A 22220-nucleotide genomic window follows, 5' to 3' on the forward strand; every position below is an offset into this window, starting at 1 on the left:
GGGAGAGCCAGCACTGTAGGGGGTCTTGATAATCATTTCTGTCCCCACACTTTCCACAGGATGTGATCGTTATGGAAGAGGGTGAGCAGGGAATTAAGGGAGGGTCTTCTCCAAGACTGCATCTTCCGCCCTGGCCCTAATGCGGCTCGCCTGTGTGCAGTAATGGTTCCCCCACTCCCTCTCGTGATGGCACAGTGGTGCGGGAAATTTACCGTTAATGGGGCAAGAAACAAAGCAGCTCTGCTGAAGAACCTGCAGCAGTGGATTGCCCAATATCTCCACAAGAGTTTCCTGGAGATCTCTGAGGGAGATTCCCATGAAGTGACGGAGTCAATCAACAGCCTGTTCTGCCACTCAGACTAACGTGGTGGGAGACATGCCTGCTTTCTGCAACCCTCCTTCCCCCCACCATCTCACTTCAGCAATTCCCAAAATCAAATCCACTTACCAGGGGCCTCCTCTCCTGTTTGTGCTTCACCAACAACTGACAGCTGTGACTGGGTAGTCTCCGGGGTAGAAAAGAGCTCCTGGCTGCATGCATCTCTGACCTCCGAGTCATCCTCTGCCTCTGGGTCATCCCCCATACATCCTCATCTAAGATTTCCTCCTCCTGGCTTGGTCCACTTTTGACTGACACGTGAGCCACTGAAGTATCCACAGTGGCCTTCGCAGTGGAGGTGGGGTCACCGCCGCGTATCGTGTCCAGCTCTTTGTTGAGCCGGCAGCTCATGGGCGCAGCACCGGAGCGGCGGTTTGCCTCCCGTGCCTTGTGGTAGGCGTTCTGCAGCTCCTTCACTTTGACCCTGCACTGCAGTGTGTCCCGGTCATGGCTCCTTTCTGTCATGCATTGTGAAATCTGTCCGTAGGTATCATAATTCCTCCGGCTGGAGCGCAGCTGGGACTGGACAGCCTTCTCTCCCCAAATGCCGATGAGGTCCAGCAGCTTGGCATTGCTCCAAGCCGGGGATCGCCTGGTGCGTGGAGCAGGCCTGGCCACTTGGAAAGGTGCACTGAGACCACTGCATGAGTCAGCGAGCAAGCAGGAAGCGGACTTTCAAAATTCCCAAGGAATTTATAGGGTGGGGATGATGGTTGGTCACCTGAGAACAGGGCAGCAGAGTTCAAACCGATGACCAGAGAGGCAAGAACAGGCATTGTGGGACACCTCCCAGAGGCCAATTGCAGCACTGTAACCGACCACGGTGTCTATACTAACAAGAAGGAGTCCGGTGGCACCTTAAAGACTAACAGATTTATTTGGGCATAAGTTTTCGTGGGTAAAAAACCACTTCTTCAGATGCAACACTGGTCTACACTGGCACTGCAGCGTAGTAGCCCCGGTGCAGGAAGCTGCACGCCTCTGGTCGGGGTGGTTTTTTTTTTTTTTTTAACAGCGCCGTGCAATTTCCGCACACGAAGTGAGTTGGCAGTGTGTACACCTCAGGCATTACAGCACTCAAAGCTGCTTCACTGTGCACAAACTTGCCAGTGTAGACAGGGCCTTGGTGACAGTGGAGTTGCCCAGAGGCCAGGGGAAAAGAGCCTGATAGTTATTCTCCCCGATAAATACCTCCATCTCAGAGCCACTCCCATCCCACGTGAAGTGACTTTCTCTTGCCAGCTATGGTGTCATATCCTCTTCTGGGCAAAATGTTTCCTTGTAAAATCAGGACAGGCTGGGGCAGATCAGCTTTGGGGATGGGTGCATTCCCATTACTGCATTCCTATGGCTGATTTGCTGGCTCCTAAAACACTGGCCTATCCTGGATGTTTGCTGACCAGAGAAAAGCAAAGGGAAATTTCTCCCTGCAGTGGGCTGACCTGCCTTTCCGAAGGGCTTGTCTACATGTACAGCGCGATAGCTGCACTGCTGTAGTTCTTTAGTGAACACACAACTATGCTGATAGGAGAGCTTCTTCCATCAGCATAGTCAATCCACTGCCATGAGAGGCAGGAGAAACCCTCCTGTCGACACAGCGCTGTCTACACCAGGGGTTAGGTCGGTATAACTGCGTCGCTCGGGGGTGTGCAATGACCAGCAGATCATATGAAACCAATTTGCATGTGCTCTCCCTCCTAGTATTCGTTAAAACTGACCTTGGGAGCCAGAGCTGGCTCATGGAAAGGGCTTAGGGCCTTCATGATCTATAGAAGTAAGGGATAACATACAATTAGTAAGGCTATGTTGTAGTCACGGGTATTTTTAGTAAAAGTCATGGACAGGTCACGGGCAGCAAAAAAAAATTCATGGCCTATGACCTGTCCATGACTTGTACTATACCCCTCACTAAATCTTGGGTGCTTGGGGGGGAGGGGCTGCCCAGGGGCACCACAGGCGCTCTGTGGGACGGGGCGACCCGTGACCCCCGCTGGTGCTCGGGGGGGTGGGGGTTGGCGGGCTGGCAGGCTCCCTACCTGGCTCTGTGTGGCTCCCCGGAAGCAGGGACGTGTCCCTTGGTTCCTAGGCTCAGGGATAGTCAGGGGGGCTCCGTGTGCTGCTCCTGCCCTGAGCTCCGGCTCTGCAGCTCCCATTGGCTGCAGTTGCAGGTGGAGGCAGCGCACAGAGCCCCCAGTCCCTCCACCTAGAAGCCAAGGGGCATGTCTCACTTCCGGGCAGCCCCCTGAGGTAAGCGCCACCTGGAGCCCTCACCCCTTCCCGCGCCTGAGCCCCCTCCCACACCCAAACTCCTGCTGCTGTTGTGGGGGGGAGGGAATGGTGGCCCAAGACTGCCCTGAGCTGCTCAGGTGGCCCCTGGGCCAGCCGCACTGGCTGCTGCAGAGGTCTCAGAAAGTCACAGAATCCGTGACCTCCGTGACAGACTCACAACCTTAACAATTAGCCATTGGAACCCATTGCAACAGGATATCTCTTGGGCCAAATGCTTCGCAGGATTCCAAAAAAGAATTGGATATTTGTTAGGCTAACAAGTCCAGAGTTATAATAGTCAGGATTAAAAATAGGCAGGAGTTTGGAAGGATTATAAACTTTCCTGCTTAAGGGTTTAAGGCAACCTCTATTAAGTTATGGAGGTTAGGAGGGAACTTTTCTAGGGGGCAGATACCCCACAATTGTGAACTGCGGGATTTCTTGCTCCTTCTTCTGAAGCAGCTGATGCTGCCTGCTGTTGGAGACAGGATACTGGACTGAATGGACCAGGGGTCTGATCCAGTTTGGTGATCCCTAAGAGAAGTGTTGACATAAAGGATTTAGGCTCAGGCAGAAGGGGAAGTGGTTGGTACAGGAGTTCGTGCTGGTGATGGTTGTTGAGTGTAAGGAAGAATTTCAGGGAAGGGACTGAGTGTTCTGGACAATGTCTAGGATGGGAGGATTTTTATCCTGAGGGTGAATCACACTTGTATAGCGCTTACTCTTTCCTGTCCACAAAACTCCTCTCCGTTCCCTGATTTCTTCTCATGGAGTGATTCCTGTTTGATCTGGATAGTGGATGTAGTTTTGAACAGGCCTGGGACTTGCATTTCTTTTGTTCAAATAGTGGGGTGGTAAAATGAAAAGGGGGAGGAGCATGTGTCCATTTTCTTCCTGAGATGTTTCCGTACTGTGATGTTTGGGATTGCTATTATAGTAGGCAGTACAGTGCCCCAGTCAGGATTAGGGTCCCATTGTGCTAGGCTCTGTGCAAACATGTGGGTAGCCTGGTCCCTACCCCAAAGAGAGTACAATCCAACTGCAGATGAGCCATAAGAAGTGTGCCTAAGAAATAGCGGGAGGAGTGGGTGGGTGATAACACAATAAGATGAGATGATTACACAACCTCTCTCTGATTCTGTCAAGGAGCGATAGAATGGCCATCAGGATGCAGGGGGTTCATTTTACAGCAATGAGACTCTTTCTGGAGTCCCATCACTCACCATGCTGGGATTCCTTGGTTGTCCACCTCAGCACAGGCTTTGAGGAGTGGTTGCTGTTTGCAAGAGGAGAGCAGTGATGCCGCCCTGCTGGGAGACAGGAAAACTAACAGGCTTTTCTTCTTTGTGTCACGTTTCAGAGACCTGCTGAGCCGGGAAGATGCGCGAGTACACGGAGAAGAAGGAGACGTGCGGCACTATCTGCCTCAAATACCTGCTCTTCATCTTTAACTTCTTCTTCTGGGTAATGTGCCAGCTTTTGTGTGCCTCAGCCCATTTGTGTGCCTCACTACATCCCTCGTCGAGGGTTCCATCTGTTGTTTCAGTGGCCAGGGTGGTGGGATGGATAGCATGGGTGAAATCCTGGCCCCACTGAAGGCAATGGCAAAAATTCTGCTTGACTTCAGTGAGTCCAGAATTTCACCCCTGGTATCTGACTAGACCCATGCTGCCAACACTGGGGAGAAGGACTATAACCTGCCTAACCAGGAGTAAGCCCTGAAGTGATCAGCTATCGACAGCAGTGGGTGGCCTGAAAAAGTGCTTTTTGCCCACTTCAGGGGATGGTGACCCAGGGCACAATTCTTAAGGCATCAGATACTCCAGGGCAGCCCATAGACACAGGACATCATTCAGTTCCTCTCTCATTCTGCCCAGCAACGTAGCACAGGCTGGCAGTGGAATGAAGATGGCTAGGCTGGGATTATGGGGGTAATAGCTGCGGTTATGTCTACACTAGAATTTTTACCTCAAGTTAACTGCTGGCCAAGGGATCAGACTATTGTCAGCCACAGACATTCGTGGGCTGGAAGAAATGATTGGGGAGGGTCCAGACTAGCCTTTATAGAGGAATGAATTATGAACTGCCTCAGTGAATTGGCAACCAGGTAAAAACCTCTAGGGAACACAAGGCCCATAAAGAGGAAGGGGAGCCTGAAGGAGAGATGTTGGTTCACCCAGTGTGCCCCGACTGCGGGGGTATTCCTGTGCTAATGTTCATTCTCACTGGAGTTTAGCTAACCAGGATTCCCACCTTTTACAGCCTTGCCCCGCAGTGGTTCTGTCCTGGAGGGAGGTAGACACAGCTGTTGTTTAGAAGCAGTCAGTATCACTCCTGGATCAGCCAGCAAGGGTGCAAAGCAAAGCATCCCCTCCCTCTCCTCATCTTCATTCCCTGCCTCTAGGCGGCGCTCAAGCAATCGTGAGAGCCAAGAGCCTGGTTAAGGTTGGAAACTTAGAACTCCAGTTACAAAGTTCCCCACTCGGTGTGGGCAAACCCCCAGCCAGCTGTCATCCCCTTCCAGCTGGAATATTGTGCCTTGACGCCCTGGAACCTCCCAGGGCCCTTGAGAGACTGGGGAGAGAGGAAGAATCTGCTTCATTTAAGGCCTGATTCAAAGCCCATTGAAATCAGTGGGAGTCTTTCCATGGACTTGAATAGGTTTTGGATCAGGCCCTTGGTCAGCGAGCTGAAATCTGATCCCTGTGGCCCAGCAGGGGATGCCACTTCTGAAAAAGAGGAAGTGCCCACCTCAGATGCATCTCACCGGCTTGCCTCTCTCTTTATTAAGCTGGCCGGTGGGGCGGTGATGGCGGTGGGGATCTGGACTCTGGCCGAGAAGAGCGACTACATCAGTCTCCTGTCCTCCAACACGTACATGGCGACCGCCTACATCCTGGTGGTGGCGGGAATTGTCGTCATGATTACTGGCATCCTCGGGTGCTGTGCCACCTTCAAAGAGCGGCGGAACCTGCTGAGAGTGGTAAGGTTTCCTATTTGCCCTAGGACAGCACGGGGCACCGAACGTCTTGTGTGTATGAGGAGAGAGTTGCATCTCTGTTCCTCTGGACCTGGAGAGCTGTACCAGTGACTTGCCCGCTCTCCCTGTTGGGAATGGATGGCCTCTATTACAGAGGAGACTCCTTTCTTTCTGTCCCACCCAGAGAATTTATTGGTTTCTGTGCATTTCAAAAGGTGCTAAATAATAAATATACGGTGCTTTTCATCTGAGCATGTCAAAACATTTCCAAGCAAAGGAAAAGTTCAGGCTGGTAGGGAAAAAATGGGAATAAATTCAGGAGAGAAGGCAGGGTGGGACAGTTTAAAACCAAAAAATAAATAATTGTGTTTCCACTTGATTCAAAGCAAAACATTTCTTTTGATTGGTTTGTTGAGCCAAAATTTCGAACCGTGCAAAAATTTTCACACATACACCCAATTTTTTTTTTGGCCCAAAAAACAAACAGATGAAAAAGCACTTGAGATTTTTGACCAGCCCTCATAAATCTCAGTTCTAGGCTAAATTGCAGACCTATATAGGTATAACTACGTCGCTCAAGGGTGTGAAAAATCCACACCCCAGAGTGACATAGTTATACCAACCGAACTCTCCATGTAGACAGCGCTATGTTGGCAGGAGAGCTTCTCCTGTCAATATAACTACTGCCTCTCGGGGAGGTGGATTAGACTAAAGAGCTCTCTCCCATTGGCATAGAACGTCTTCATTAAGATACTACAGCGGCCCATCTGCACCGATGCACTGTTTTAAGTGTAGACTTGCCCTAATTCTCACTCGTGCTCTCTCAAATCTCCTTTGCGGTCCGGAGGGTGGCAGTGGTTCATTAAGCAGCTCATCTGCAGTGGTGAGTGTAGTGACTGAAAGCAAAGGGCCATTAATTGTCATTTCATAGTAACAAAGGGGGACACTTCCACTCGGGCCTTAAGCATTCCTTCAGTTTTACAAGCTGCTGCTGGCCTGAATGTCCCATCCCCTTTGTCCGAGTGGAGTGGAGACTGGGGTGGGGATAGGGAAAGGAGCCATGATGAACAATACCTTCTGACTGTGATCCCACTTTGTGGGGAGTGGCTGTGAACTGAAACTACAAGGTGGTGGAAAATGCCCCTAAAAGGCCTGTGATGAGCACTCAGGAGCTCTTGTTAGTGGTTCATTCATTTGGTTCTGAGGGGTGGTATTTGGCCCCTGGCCCTTAGCAGTTCATTTTGGTATAGCACAATTACTCACTGTTCTAAAGAGCTCTATTCATCTGCCTTTGTCTCTCTCTCTCCTCCCCCGCCCTCCTGAAAGTTACAGATGAAAATCTGGTGGGGTTTTCTTTGTTATTCTGACACAGAAAACGAACAGTTGTCTCATGGAAACAAAAGGTTGTTCTCTGTCTTTTCTTTCCCCCTCTGAGTGGCTGCCTGTGACAGATCTATTGTCTCGTCCCTCCTCTGGTTTATCTGATACTAAGTAATCCACAAAAGAAATATTTTGTGCTGGGCAGGGCTGAGTTGGTCTGGCTGGAGGCTCCTGCCAGCTCTGAGCTCAGCCAGTAATCCCAACATCTTCACAACAAAGACAAAGGTGTCTGTGCCAGTCGGTCCCAATTTCTCTCTGTACCAAAGGGCCATGTATTATACAGAGAGACGCTGTGATAGGGAGTGTCCTGTAATTTTCCAAATCCAGAGGCTCTTTAAAGCAAGTTGCAAGAATAATTTCAGATGGGGGGTGGGGATGTATGTGCATTGGGGGGGTGGGGGTTTGAGCCCGGAAGGTATATTCTAGCTACTTTTATAGCTACTGGTGAGTTTTCACTCCCAGTTCAAGGCTTTCCCCTGTGTTTTGTTTCTCATTGCTGATTACCAGGACATTTGTGTGTCAAGAGCATTTTTCCTCTTTCGCAGCCAGCCTGATTCACTCAGGGATGCCACAGTGATCCAAGCACTTGTGATACCACAGTTGCTTCTGTGGGTTCCAGGCCTGCAGCCTGTTGACTTCGGTGAGAGACACTCCCATGAGCAAGAGCTGCAGGATCAGGCTTGTTATAGTTCACCCTGACTCTGAGTTTCAGACTCCCCACCAATGGCACAGCAGGCCAGGGAATCGTCTGGTCCCTAGAATAGGCTGGAGCAATCCCAGGGCCTACTCTAACTGGAGCTCAGATGCTATAGCCATTCTAACAGTAAAGAACAATCAGGGCACAGGGATGGTGAGGTTGCACACCCAACACACCCTGAGATGTCCCTATCCTATGGACTGCAAAGGTGTAGGGTTGCCACCTAGGATCCCCCCTTTGCCAAGGAAATGGCCGTTAAGCCAACTTTCATCATACTTTACACTGCTGGGATAGCATAAAGTAGGGAGAAACATAACTGAGAATCAGGAACATAATGTATATGTCACTGTTGGTGTACACAGCTCATTACAAGCAGGTAGGGTGATCATGGGTCTCTTAACAATCACGTGGAAACAAACATAGTGCACATGATAAAAGCAGGAGCCAGTCGGGGGTCACCAAATGAAATTAAGAGGCAGTGGGTTTAAAACAAACAAAAAGAAATATTTCTTCACACAATGCACAGTCAACCTGTGGAACTCCTTGCCAGAGGATGTTGTGAAGGTCAAGACGATAACAGGGTTGAAAAAGGAACTAGATAAATTCATGGAGGATAGGTCCATCAATGGCTATTAGCCAGGATGGGAAGGGATGGTGTCCCTAGCCTCTGTTTGCCAGAAGCTGGGAATGGGTGACAGGGGATGGATCACATGATGATTACCTGTTAGATTCATTCCCTCTGGGGCACCTGGCACTGGCCACTGTCGGAAGACAGGATACTGGGCTGGATGGACCTTTGGTCTGACTCAGTATGACAGTTCTTATGTAGGATAGAAGAGCTGAATATAAAAGATAGCCCTTGTTTTTCCCCACATACACATGCCTCTCTCAAATATTTACATACATTGGAAAAGAGAATTGGTGGAAAGCATTTTGTTGTTATTATTTGGATTACAGCTCTGTCCAGAGGCTACATCTAGGCTGGTGGCCCATTGTACGAGGTGCTGTACATACAGAGTAAGAGACCGTTCCTGCCCCAAAGAGCATAGTCTAAATAGATAAGATGTGACAGGTAAATGAAACAGCCAGGCAGGGCTAACAATAATAACAAGATGTTTTAGCACAGTCTAGCTGAATGGTAGCTGTAGTAACCTTCACTCTATATAGGCTTTGATAAAACCTGTTTGCTAAAACTTGGGAGGGCTCTTTAAGATAATATGGTGAGCTGAGGCCTTGTGATACATGCCAGCTGCACTGGAATGCCTTTGACATCAGTGCAGAAAATACTCTGTATGTAGAAAATAGATGAAGGAAAGAGAAACTTTCCAGTTAATTGGTTGTTTTCCTTCCCCTAAAACAGCAGCCTGACAGCACCATGATGTCAGAGAGGTATTATGTAACCAGGCTCCAACAAAAGAAAGAAACCTTTTGTTTAGGAGTGTTCCTCTCCTTTTCTGTCCCTTTCAGCCTCCCATTAGTGTGGTGCCCAGCCTTTGGTTATCCAGCACTCTATCGGGTGACTCATTCCCGTGGTATGAATGGGTACCTTGTACAAGCATGTGCAGACACTTGCAATGTTCAGCTGAGAGCCAGTGGGGGGAGTTTAGGGCTGGGAGTGAATGCCTGAGATTGTACACTCCTATTAAAGCCCAGCCTGCAGATAAAACCCAGTTGTCCCTCACAGGCAGCTGCTGAATCCTAGCAGAGGGTGAAAGAGGAAATCTGACCCAATGGACAAGGATTCTGATTTGGCATAATCTCACTGGGGCAAGACGTTTTGATTACCTGTGTCTTCTGACAAAGAGGGGAAGCGCAGTGAGAAATGGAGGTGTCGCTCAGCAAAAGACAAGCTGTGATGCAAAGGCAAATTTGTTGTCTCCAGTCCTTTGCTTTTCCTAGCAGGGTGTTGTGGTGGTCTATTTTTTGTAACATACAGATGCATTTATTTGATGCCAACCATGGATTTTTGGAGGGGTGTGTAGCTCCTTTCGTGGGGCCAGGGTTGTAATAATAGATGGTGTGCTGGTACAGCTAGATATCAAATCCGATAGTGAGTGTGTTTCCCATGCAGAACCGCATGAGGCTGCAAAGAGAACAGCCATCATGGGTGGGGCAAAGATGGGACTTTCCAGCATGACTTCTTTCTGTGAAATAAGCTTGTGTGCATGGGGCAGTGTCTCTCTCCGGTTCCTAGTGGAGTAAATCACCATCAGAACTGACGCTACCTGACAGTCTTTGCAGAAGAGCCACAGTTAGAATGAATATGGAGCCATGACAGTCCCTAGAGGTGGTGTCTCCAGCTCTAGGCAAAGTTCTCTGGTGGGGCAGTGTGTGGGGAAGACGGCATTGCCAAGTGCTGTGCTGTGATGACCTAGAGTATTACGGGATGAGCCCGAATTTAGGCCCTTAGAGCTGTAGAATGACCTGGCCGTAGCCGCTTAGGTGACCATCACCATGTTGACATGACAGTCAGGATAGTAGCTTAAACGAGGACAGGGCATAGCCCTGTTTTCTGAGAAAATTGTACATGATGCGTAGATCCTACAGCACTGGATGCTTTAGAAAGAGAGCATTGGGTGGTCTTCAGGGATGGCAATTTGATTCCTTCACCAACTTTAAAATTACATTAAGAGCATTTTTTGAAATTTTAAATAGACACAAGGACTGCAAAAGATTAAACAATATGCCCAGATTCAATTCATCCCTTCTGTATCTCAGTGGACTCCACAGAGTTACCCCAAGGGTGGAGGTCAACTCTCCATGGTTAATTGTTGTGGGTGAAATTCACTTCTCGGGCTTACGTACCACTGTGACCAGTACAATGTATGCACTGCTTAAGGTGAGGCTCTCTTATGAGGGTTACTTGGGACCTGTGTGGTGCATAGGGATGAATTTCACCCTGTGTGAGTAACAGGCACATTTCAATACAGAGCTCCAGTGCTGACGTTGCACTCTGCATTCTGCTTGAAGGTCCCCAGAGCAGGGAATTTCCCACCCCAAATCAGGAGGCATTGCAATTGCCAAATAGTGCCACCTTGTTGCATTGTTTCCTCCTTTGAACAATTGGCTGACTATGGAGTACAAAGTCCCTGCACTTGCTGTCTGTACTGCAGCCTCATCCTTGGCTTCTACTCAGTTTTGAGAGCCGTCCCCATAGGATGCATGGTTATTCTGGGACTCCCACCGCCTGGTGCAGTCAGATGTTCCTCTCCTATTTAACAAGCTAGTGTTGAGTTTCTACACAGGAACTGGTGCAGCTGCATTTTGTGGTGGGTGGCATCAGCAACTGAGCTGTTGTATCCATGGAATCTAGTTAGTTGCATTTCATTAGTTATACGTGACGGCTCATATGAACGACCTTACCAGATCACACCCATGGTCCAGCTAGCCCAAAATCTTATGTCCATCGCTGGGCAGTACAGGCTGCTTCAGAGAATGATGCAAGAGCCCTCAGAGAATAGACAATTATGGATTAACTTGCCCAGAGTGATAGTTTCCTCCTAACACCTTTGAGCTATGCCCTGAAACATGAAAATTTAGTTCTCTTATACATTTTCTTTATCCCACCTAATGTGACTGGGGATGTTCTTAACCAAATCAGTGTCCTGACTCTTTTGGAACCATGCTGAACTCTTGCCTTCATGATACATTGTAGCAGAGAGTTCCTCCCACTAAGCGTGCATCATGTAAAAAGAAAAATCCTGATATCAATAAATGTTACTTTTCCATTTCATTGGATACCCCCTTGTTCTTGAAGTAGGAAAAAGGGTAAATAGGAGCCTGTCTCCTCCAGTTCAGCTGTAATTTTTGTCTTGCCCTTCACTAGATACATTTATATCACTATTACTCTCATCTGTCCTTCCTCCTCCACTTCCTACTCTTTGATAAGCCCTCTTGTTGCTGCCTGTCTTAAATGACATTATAACCTTTTCCATGCCCAGCACCCAATACAATGAGCCCCTCATACCGATCAAGTCCTTTGAGAGCTGCTGTAATACAAACAATAATACTGACAGATTTAAGGCTTTTTCCTGATAATCTAAATTTAACTTCTAGGACTTCTCTCCCACCCTTCCTGATGCTCTCTTTTAACACAGACAATTTTACCATTGTTTTGCAGTACTTCATATTGCTGCTGTGCATTTTCCTGCTTGAGATCATTGCGGGTATCCTGGCCTATATCTACTACCAACAGGTAAGTGGATGTCGAGCTAAGAGGATCAATCCAGAGAAAGAGGGAGCAGCTACTTATCACCCAATTTGTATTTAGAGATGGGGCCTAAACCAACATTTCAAGGGCTTTGAATCCGTTGTTGGGTTTGGGCCCATCTATTCCTCACCCCAGCTTGATCCCTCCTTACTTACATCCCTCCATATACAAAATGCATGAGGTTATAAGCCATATTTGACAAGGTATTAGTCTGTTATGTGTGTATTTGGGAGTCAGATACAGTTCAGCTCCTTCCTGCACATCCTCTTTTCTCCCCCTCCCTCTGTGATGCCTTATGAAGAGAGCTGCTGGAGTGAATCGTCTTGTTTCTAGTACAGAGGGTCAGCCTGAGGATTTTTCTGACACCCAGGAAGGTAACGCAGGCAGTTGTAATGACAGTTGTGCCATCTAGCATGTCCATGAAGCAGAACATAGGAATGGCCCATCGAGCCCAGTATCCTGTCTTCTGGCAGCGGTCGTCAATGGCGGCTGCTTCAAAGGGAATGAACAGAACAGAGCAATCATCAAGTGATCCATCCCCTGTTGATCGGTCCCAGCATCTGGCAGTCAGAGGCTTAGGGATGCCCAGAGCATGGAGTTGCGTCCCTGACCATCTTGGCTAATAGCCAAGCAGAAACGCTCCCTGCTAAATCCAGCAAGCTCATAGACGAGAAATGGTCTAACTGGGGATAGAGCACCACCGGCGTAGCTCAGAATATCTCTGAGGGTCTGCGGCAGTCGTAGACAGCTGAGCTTGAAATCCCCATGAGGGAGCGATGGGGGGGGGGATTTGATAGCTGCTTTCAACTACCTGAGAGGTGGTTCCAGAGAGGATGGTTCTAGACTATTCTCAGTGGTGGAAGAGGACAGGACAAGGAGTAATGGTCTCAAGTTGCAGTGGGGGAGGTTTAGGTTGGATATTAGGAAAAACTTTTTCACTAGGAGGGTGGTGAAACACTGGAATGCGTTGCCTAGGGAGGTGGTGGAATCTCCTTCCTTAGAAGTTTTTATGGTCAGGCTTGACAAAGCCCTGGCTGGGATGATTTAATTGGGGATGGGTCCTGCTTTTGAGCAGGGGGTTGGACTAGATGACCTCCTGAGGTCCCTTCCAACCCTGATATTCTATGATTCTATGGCTTCATGTTATCACACTGGATATGGCCGATGAGAGGTATACCGCTTGGGAGGCTCCCTCAGACAAGGCTGCCCACATGTCTTCTCTTCCCCCATCCTTTGAGGAAGGCTGGGTGTCTGAAGAGGGCAGACTGTTGGAGATTGTCTGAGGAGGTGTGTCTGACAGGGAAGTGTACATTGCAGAGGGCTGCAGGCGTTTTCAGTGGCTCTGTGTTCACATACTGTAGGCTTCCCTGGATTACACCCTTAAACTGGGAATTTTCATCCTGCCTCAGGGCTCCCAGGCTTTGCCCCTCCTCCCCCAAGGGTGGCATTAGCAGTTTGCCTGTAGCCAGAGAGCTACGCCTCATTTGTATCAAGTGGAATACATTCCAGCTGCCTCCATCTTTAATATGGAGGGATAGGCCCCATGGAGGCTATGGGACCCAGAAAGCCATGCTCCATGTGGACCTGAGCAAAGACTAAAGTAACACTTGGCAATCAGTGAAATGGTGGAAACTTCCTGGATTAAGGTGGAGCGTGGCATGCTGGTATTGTAGTCTCTCTGGCAGAGCCGCAGGCTGCTTTGTAGATCACCCACTGGCATTTGGCTTACTAGCTGCACTGATCCCCCCACGCTCTTTTATGTAAAAGTCCTTCCTTCCCTGGGCTCCGGCTGCTTTCTCTCTTAGCAGTTGGTTTTCTTTCTCCCCTTCCCTTGCTGTCCTGTCCAATGCGTGCGTGTATATAAACTGTGTGTTTCTTTTGCTGTCTTTGTTCCATGCTGCAGTTCTTCCCCGTGAGCCTGCAGGTAACTGCTTTTCTCCTGAGTAATATTTCCACCAGTAGACTCTGTCTCTTTGTTTGCCTTTGGTGCCCATGAGCTCCCAAACTTTTCTTCTTGTCTTTGCTCCCTAAATATTTTGCGCTTCTAAAGAGCCTCCCATCCCAAGATCTCAAAGCACTTTGCAAACGTTAATGAATGAAGTCTCGCATCACCTCTGCGAAGTAGGTGTTATCCCCATTTGACAGAAAATTAAGACCCACTGCTACATTCAGCAGATTTGAAGTGGGGGAGGAAAACTCAGGCCATATTCCCCCAAACCAGTGTAACCGAAATTTTCTTTTCCTGCATTCCACCCCACAGTTATTGCTTATTAGTAAGAAGTACATGTACATAGAGAAGCTTTTCCCTATCTGGCCATCTGGCCTTTCCCCGTTTGGTTTATTCAGTGATGCCATTTACACCTGTGACGACATTGTTCAGGAGCATGGGAGAATTGTGATTTCACAGGCACTGGATTATGGCATCATTACTGAATGGATCAGGCAGGAGGAGGCTGATTAGAAAGGAGGCAGACTTCAGCTATATTTTGTGTATCAGCAGGGATGGGCAGGAAAATACCAGGAAAGGACATAGCAGTCGAGTGGTGCATCAGCCAGCTCAACAGAGAGAGACAGTTGTGGATACATTAGTGTGTGTGTGTCACTGTAAAGGACACTTTTATGCTTGACATGCTCCAAATATCAGACCCTCTTTCTGAGCAATGTCATTCTTGCTTTCTGAACCTATCTCTAGTATCACAAGGGCTGCAGCCAGGGAGGCAAGAGTCTTAAAATCCCTCCTCATGCTCTCAATCTCCTTGTGCGACGTCCCATTCAATGATATAAAAGGTATTTAGACTGCACAACTTCAGCCCAGCAGGTCCAGGGCTCTGAATTCCTAATACTCCTCGCCAGATCCTTTTGGATTTAGTGCTTCCAGAGGCATGAGAGCCCCTTTGATCCTAGAGGCAAGAATGAGATTTTTAGAGAAGGGCAATCCTGTTCTGGGGCAGGCCTGTCCCTCTGGATGGTATCCCTTTCAATGTGGAGGCAGGCCCATGCTGGGACCATTGCAGTGCAGCATGCCACAGACGGACACAGATTTGGCCCCGTGAGAGTCTTTTGCACTTTAAAATGGGAGAATGATGTTTAAAGAGCCAGGAGAAGCAGAAATAAGCAAATGTGCTTTCTTGGAACCAATGGGGTCTACATTGGAGGCGGGGTTATAGCTTCCACAAAGTTCTCTGCTGTTCTCCAGGAGTGAAGATGATAGAAAATATAAAGGGGTGATGATAAGGAAGGTGTCCGCCTCATGATTTCACCCCCAATGCCCCTTTTGTTTAGCTGAGTATGGAGCTGAAGCAAAACCTGAAAGAGACCATGACCCAGAAGTACCGGAAGGAGGGAGAGGAGGGCGTGACCAGCGCGGTGGACAAACTGCAGCAGGAGGTAGGCTTCAAAGACATGGGGAGAATTAAACCTATGATAGAGATAAAAAGTATACCATCCTTAGATCACTGGCTCTTTATTATTGAAGAGATAAAGGTGTTCCCGATGTCACACTGTCTGGAGTGGTCCATGCACACCAGCCTCAGGCAGACTGTCAAAAAGCAGGGCAGAGACCCCAAACTTGTGGTGTGTTCTACAATTGGATTTCACCAAAGCAGTAACAGATGTGAACTCCTGGATCACTGTGCTAGTCTTACCATGAAGTAACAGATAGTCACCTTGGGCACTCCAGTCTGTCTTGCCGCCCAGGCAAGCCAGACTTAGTGACAAAAGGTCACTTACACCAAAAATCACAAAATATTCAGGTTGCTTCCAGCCCCAAGAGAATGCTTTTGTTTCCTAGGTCCAGCCCTTGCGAAAATCCAAACAGCAAAGATATAACCATTTTTTCTTATGAGCATCTTTATATGTCCTTCCCCCAGAGTTCAAACTGATGGGATGAGCGCTCCTGCACATAACTTCTTCATGGGTGGATGGGACGATCAACAAAGTTTTTGTCCTACATTGGCCCATTTAGTCTTGATAGTCCTCCTTGATGGGCGGGCGTTTCCTGCCTAGGTTCACCTGTACTGAGCAGGCATTTTTATAATTATAAATCAAGACTTCCATATTACCGTATAGCATGGGATACAGGCATTACAAATAAGATTAATATATGCAGCAACTTACAAGCATTCTATTGAGTCCAAACATTAAACACATCCTTTCAAGTCTAACGCCTACCTTGAACAATATTAACATACAAGATGCGCTGGTGTGGTTTCCAGCTATGAATTTGTCAGTGCTCAGCTGACACCTCCAGCCTTGGCAAGAGCTGGCACCTGGCTTACCAGCATCACACCCCACTTCCCCCAGCTCAGACAGGATGGATGTGATGCTGCGTCTGCTGTCATAGAGACAGGGACTCCTGCTCTCTGAGCAGTGTGATTGCTTGAAAGGGGAAGGGGGACATTCACATCACTTGTTGAATGAACTAGTACTGGCCAGTTCAGTATTGATAGCTGCTTCCAACAGGTTGTCTACCAGAGGAGTTTGGGAGGAATTACTAATGTTAATTAAGCTTCCCAATACCCTGGAGAGTGAAGTATAATAACTGAAGTGCCCTGTTGCTCCAGGCACTGCCAGAGAGTTGGGGGACTGAGCCATCGGAATGGCTGAATAGTCCTGATAACTTCATAATCCAGTACCTCTCAACCCCTCCCCAGGAGACATGCCCTTTGCTATAGACCTGAATTTACCTCCAACCCACACCAATCTGATGTCCCACTGCCTGACTCTCACTTCTGTTATGATACATGTCCATGAGAAGTGCAGGATCACTGACGTGACATTCTCGGGAGGGTTGTACAGGCTTTAGAACTGACTCCCACGTCGCTGGGGTGGCCTGCCATGGCGCTTTCTCACGTTCCCCATTCTGCTCTGCTTTCTCATGCCCCATGTTAAGGTGTTGAGCGTCTCAGTGTGTATTCTAGTGCTTGGTGTCTCCTGATTCTGTTCTCAAGGTACGGAATCCATAGAGCTGAGGGCTTGTGGCTTGTTTAGGTCACAAATAGAGAGAGGTCCAATCTTCAGCAGTCAAAGCAGTTCTGTTTGTAAATGAATAATACTAACCGGCAGCTCTGTAGTGCCTCCTGTCTGAGGACCCCAGAGCAATGCACAAAGGTTAATCCGGGCCTTGTCGCTATCAGGTGAGTATTTTACAGATGAGAAAGCAGAGGCAAAGTGCAACTAACAACGCAGTGCCCTCTGTGACGGAGATCAGAATTGAACTCTCCTCTCCTGATTCTCAGTCCTTGGCCACAAGCCCGCCTTTCCCCTCATCATTGCCAACAGGATCTGAGTGTGCCAAGGGCACACGGATGCAGCCCTTTATGGTCTGAGGGCATGAGTTGTTCCCAAAAGTGGGATGAGAGACAGACAGCTGTGCAGGGACCCACACAGGGAACAAGCTCATTCTGCCTACTACAACTACCCCCTAGGCTGTGGGTGTGCTGAACAGCTAAGTTGCCCACAGTCGTCTGTAATTTGATTCAACGTGCGCATGATTGGTGCTGTTCAGTTTTGTTGTCAAGACCACAAGGAGCTGCAGACGAAGCCCATCTCCGTACAGAGAAGTAAGTGGCACTGAGGCACTGCAGATCTTTAAGGGACATTTTTAGGAACCTTAGGCACAAAGGTCGCTCATAAGTAGAGCAGCTCATAAAAACACAGGCAGACATAAGCAGCTGGACTCGCCGATCGACAATGCTCTGCGGGGAGTGTCACTAGGAGCTTGGTGCGGTGAGGATGGATGTAGGGGATGGCGCTGTGCTTTCTGGTGACAAACTGCAGGCTCACCCTTTGCTTTTGTGCGCATACAGTTCAAGTGCTGTGGCAGCAACAATGCTACAGACTGGAGCGAGAGCATCTGGATCAAATCCGCAGAGGCCGGAGGGCGGAAATTCCCAGACAGCTGTTGTAAGACGATAACAGAAGGGTGTGGCCGGAGAGACCATCCTTCCAACATCTACAAGGAGGTAAAGAACAGGCTGATGTCAACGTTCCCAGGATCACACTGGGGGGACCTGCTGGCAGGACCGGCTCTAGGCACCAGCAAAGCAAGCACGTGCTTGGGGCGGCCCATTTCCAGGGGCGGGCACATTCATAGGCGCCAAGTTTACCCGGCGCCGGTGGGTGCTCGCGCCGGCCCTGCCCCAACTCCGCCCCTTCCCTGCCCCTATTCCAACCCCTTCCCCAAATCCCTGGCCCCGCCTCCTCTACCGGGCGCGCTGCATTTCTCCTCCTCCACCCTCCCTCCCAGGCTTGCACGCAGGGAGGTGGGGGCTGCAGGAAGTAATCTTTGGTGGGGGGCAGAGGAACCGCTCCCCGCCCCAGCTCACCTCCATTCCGCTTCCACCTCCTCCTCCAAGCGCGCCACTGCTCCACTCCTCCCCCCTCCCTCCCAGGCTTGCCATGCAAAACAGCTGTTTCACGGCAAGCCTGGGCGGGAGGGAAGGGGGAGAAGCGGAGTGGCAGCAGTGCACTCAGGGGAGGAGGGGGAGCGGGGTGGGGAGCTGCCGGTAGGAGCAGAGCACCCACCAATTTTTCCCTGGGGGTGCTCCAGCCCCGGAGCACCCGCGGAGTTGGCATCTATCCAGGGGCGACATATTTCTGGGGGCGGCCAAAAATTTTTTTGCTTGGGGCAGCAAAAAACCTAGAGCCAACTCTGCCTGCTGGGCAGACTGGTTTGGCGCTTCCGTAGTGCTGAATACAAAGCCTGTGGAAGTCAGGGGGTGGGCAGGGACTTTCCATTGAAGACTTGAGTTCTCGAACTTTGTTCCCCACCTCCAATTCCAAATGCTGTACTAATCACAGCTGTCATGGGTGTGGGATCAGAGCTGATGTCCTGAGTAAGCGTGGTACAAGTTACCTAGGCAGCATCTTGCAGATGGGAGTGTGGATTGGGCAAGTAGTTCATTTAAAATCAGTGCAGAAATCGCCTTCCAAAGCTCGAGGAGCATGTTAAAGAATCCTGTGCAGCAGACAGCAATATCGACTCGCAGCACAAGGAGCAGGAAACTTGGTTGTGGGTGGGGAACGTGACGCTGACAAGAAGTGCACCCCAGGAAATGGGGAAGGGAAGAGTAGGAAGCATGTTGCTGATGGGGGAAAAGTGAGGCTAGCCTAGTGCTTCTCCTCTTCAGTTCTGGGCAGGAAACCTGGGTTTGAGTCCCACAATGCAAGTGGTATCTCAGCAGCTTTGGCAGGCTTTGAATGGAGTCTCATCCAGTCCTCATCTGAAAGGGTGGTAGGATGGTAGGGAAGATGGATTTAGCCTCCAGCATGAAGGAAAGAGGTAGGAAGAGGAGGGAAAGGGGGTGTTGTAGAGTCAAATTAGTAGAGTCCCCGTTGGCTAGAGCTGGGTTAGGCAGTGTTTGAGTAGAGGGGAAACCCCGCTTTACTCAGACAAACAAAATGGGTAGCTAAGCAGTCATTTACCTGACTCGAGGAGGGGTGAGGTCTTGCAGGGGGAATTGTGGCACCCACCATATTGTTGCCCTTTTTGACTCGAGCAGCTAGTCAAATTTTGGGGCCCTGAGGATGTTCCAGTTAGAAGTGGGAAGCAATGGAGTCCGGTATTCTCTTTAATGAAATCTTATTTATTTTCAAGGAGCGGACCAAGTCCTGCTTCTCGGGAGGAACCAGGAACAAAAGGAGCCATTTTTTAGTTAACCACACCAAGAGACCCCAAAGCTCTCTCTAGCTTTCCCCAAGATCACACAAGCTACTGCTTGCTTGGATTTCTTGCTTTTGGCCTCTGCTTCCCTCTCCATTCTTGTTTGTTCTCAGTTTCTATTTTTTTCTCAGTACCGAGTGTAACCCTGCTCCCACGTGGGGCTAGTTTCTGGGCAGGCTCTAGAAGGCCTTGTTTTAGGTGTGTTCCCTTAACTGTCTCTTACAGCTATTGTTCACACATAGGTTGAACAAGGTTTTAACTAAGCCTATAGCAAAGTTTCACCTGACTCATAACAGTATAAATACATTTGCCTCAACCAAGGGACTGTTCACTGGCTTTCTAGCCTGATCTTCCCAGCAGCATAGCCAGCGCTCTAACCTGTGGAGTCAGCACCTTGCCTGGCTGCCTTGAGACTGGTAATTAGAGGGGTGGGGAATGCCTGCTGGAGTCTTTTCCTTGTTTATAATTTCCCTCGTTAGAGACACCGCAAATGAAGAGGTGGCCCCTTTAAGTCCGATATTCCTCTCAGAGGGCATGTGCTTTCAGCAGGGCTCACGTGAGGATTAGACAGTTTTAGGAGCATGAGTAACATTTGCTGCTAAGTTGAGCAGATCAGACGGATATAAGGGAAATCAGCCCTCATGCCTCTGGGCATGAATAGTGAGGGTGGAAGCGGAGACTCTCTGGTTCAGCACAGTCGCCTCAAGTTCAGCTGCGTAGCCAGACTGCTCTGAGCTAGGAATGTCAGGAGAAAAGGGCGAGCTCAGGAGATTTGTGGCTCTGGGCTGGTTGGCTAGAACTGGGTAGAGCCTCTTGCCTGGCACTTCCCCCACATCTGCTCCTGGCCCCAGCAAGGAAGTGCAGAAGTGAAACCAATGATGGAGGGCCCACAAGGCAACCCTGGGACAGCGTAACGGAGGAACCCATGTCAGAGATGGAGTTGGGGGCTGCCTTTTTTGCCTCTCACTGCCCGCACAGCTGCCCATTTGACCTACAAGGTGGGTGCGGTGATATCTTTCATTGGACCAATTTCTTTTGAGCTACACGGAGCTCATCTTGTCTCTCTCACCAACAGAAGTGGGTCCAGTAAAAGATATGACCTTAACCACCGTGTCTAATACCCTGGGACCAATAGGGCCACAGCTGCACTGAGAGCGAGCGCCCAGGGCTTGGAGGCTGGGTTAGCTGGCAGGAGAGCCCATCGGTGGTGGGGGCCAGGTAAGCTGTGGAGAGCAAGAGACTGTGGGATAGCGGGGGGCTGGGTTAGTTCTGAGGAGAGAGAACCTATGGGGTTTCAGGGGCTGGGTTAGCTCTCGGGAGAGAGAGCCTGCACGGTGCCCCCCCAGGGTTTGGCTAAGAGGGGGTAGTTCAGGCAAGATTTTAGTGGTTTTGAAAAAATTAGACAAGGGTTGGGTAATGAAGGTAATAATGGCTCCAGAATGGGGCAGCTAGGGGTAGTTTAGATTTTGAAGTCCAATCACGGAACAAGCAAGGTCTGGGCCTCTCCACCCCAACCCCCTCTGCCTGTATATTACACTCCTCTCCCTTCCCTCTGTCTCTCTCTGTAGGTTGTAAGCTCTCTGGGGCAGGAGCCTTGTTACCCTCTGTTTGGAAGCTGCCCTTCCCCACAGAAGATCTGCCTCGCTAGATTAACCCACTTAATCATTTAAAGACCCTTGGATCAATATTCAACCAACCCTGTTGCTGCTTCTGTGTCAGCAATGGCTTGGCAGGGCTGGGAGGGGAGCAGGCTGCCAACCACGGACACAATTACAAGATGAAGGCGGGCAGTGCCTGACCTTTTTGGGCCCACGCCGCCCCACCTCATCACTCTTAGAAACAATCCTACATGGAGTTCTCCTTTAAAGGGCTTCTGCTGTTTTAGGAGACCTCGTAGCTGGTGCAAACTGCAATTCCTGGAGACCCGGCAAGGGCTTCCATGTTCTTTTTCAGGTCAAAGCCGTTACAGTCGTCGGGTGGAGGCTTTGGGGTCACTGGGTATCGATGCAGTATCCCCTGCAGGCAGGTTCTGGCAAGGACGAGGCTTTCCACATAGCTTGGGGTAAAATTTCCTCCCTGCCACCAGAACTCAACTCAGCCCCAGGCGTATGGGAGGTCATGGTCTCACCCATCTCTGGCTGCAGGGCTGATGTTGGTTTCTGTGAGGGCACTGCCTCCCCATCACCTGTGCCCAGCTGGGCTGCTGTCTTAGCCTAAGCTCTGCGGTCACTGCCTCGCTCGCTTGCCATTTGTAAGTCTGTTGCCCTGGACCTGTTGAAGCCTGCTTGCCATTTCTGGGGAGCTGCCAGGCTCCCTGCTATCACAGTGGTTACTGTCCATGCTGTACTGTTACATTTGGTATCTGTAACAAGGGTGGAAGTTTCAGAGTAGCAGCCGTGTTAGGGTGGAAGTGTAGATTATGAGCTCTCTGTGTGCTGTCTGTACAGCACCTAGCACAATGGGACATTGATGCCTGACTGGCGTTCCTGGATGCCACCATAACACAGATAAGAATAAGTTGTATCAAGGAATCCATCCTGTTAGTTTTCACTGCCATTCATTCACCCGCTTTACAGGGTTACAAACGTTGTAATGCACGAGGGGCAAGGGATTAAACCAAAACTAACTCCCATCTATCCTTCC

At 49.5% G+C, this 22220-nt stretch overlaps 1 protein-coding gene across 2 annotated transcripts in view; it reads left to right on the forward strand.

Moving 5' to 3' along the window:
* CD151 (CD151 molecule (Raph blood group)) overlaps window positions 1-22220 on the forward strand; it is a 57043-nt gene that overhangs the window by 32156 nt on the left and 2667 nt on the right. The window contains exons 3-8 of one of the 2 annotated variants that reach the window (XM_073347166.1): window positions 4008-4111; window positions 5439-5630; window positions 11825-11899; window positions 13818-13838; window positions 15197-15301; window positions 17722-17877. In XM_073347166.1, the coding sequence (XP_073203267.1) occupies window positions 4028-4111; window positions 5439-5630; window positions 11825-11899; window positions 13818-13838; window positions 15197-15301; window positions 17722-17877 (633 nt within the window). In that variant the 5' untranslated portion in view covers window positions 4008-4027. The remainder of the gene's footprint in view (window positions 1-4007; window positions 4112-5438; window positions 5631-11824; window positions 11900-13817; window positions 13839-15196; window positions 15302-17721; window positions 17878-22220) is intronic. The other variant, XM_073347167.1, reaches the window with a different exon arrangement.

This window comes from Lepidochelys kempii, chromosome 6 (assembly GCF_965140285.1).
Source record: "Lepidochelys kempii isolate rLepKem1 chromosome 6, rLepKem1.hap1, whole genome shotgun sequence".
In the NCBI taxonomy this organism is placed as follows: Eukaryota; Metazoa; Chordata; order Testudines; family Cheloniidae; genus Lepidochelys; species Lepidochelys kempii.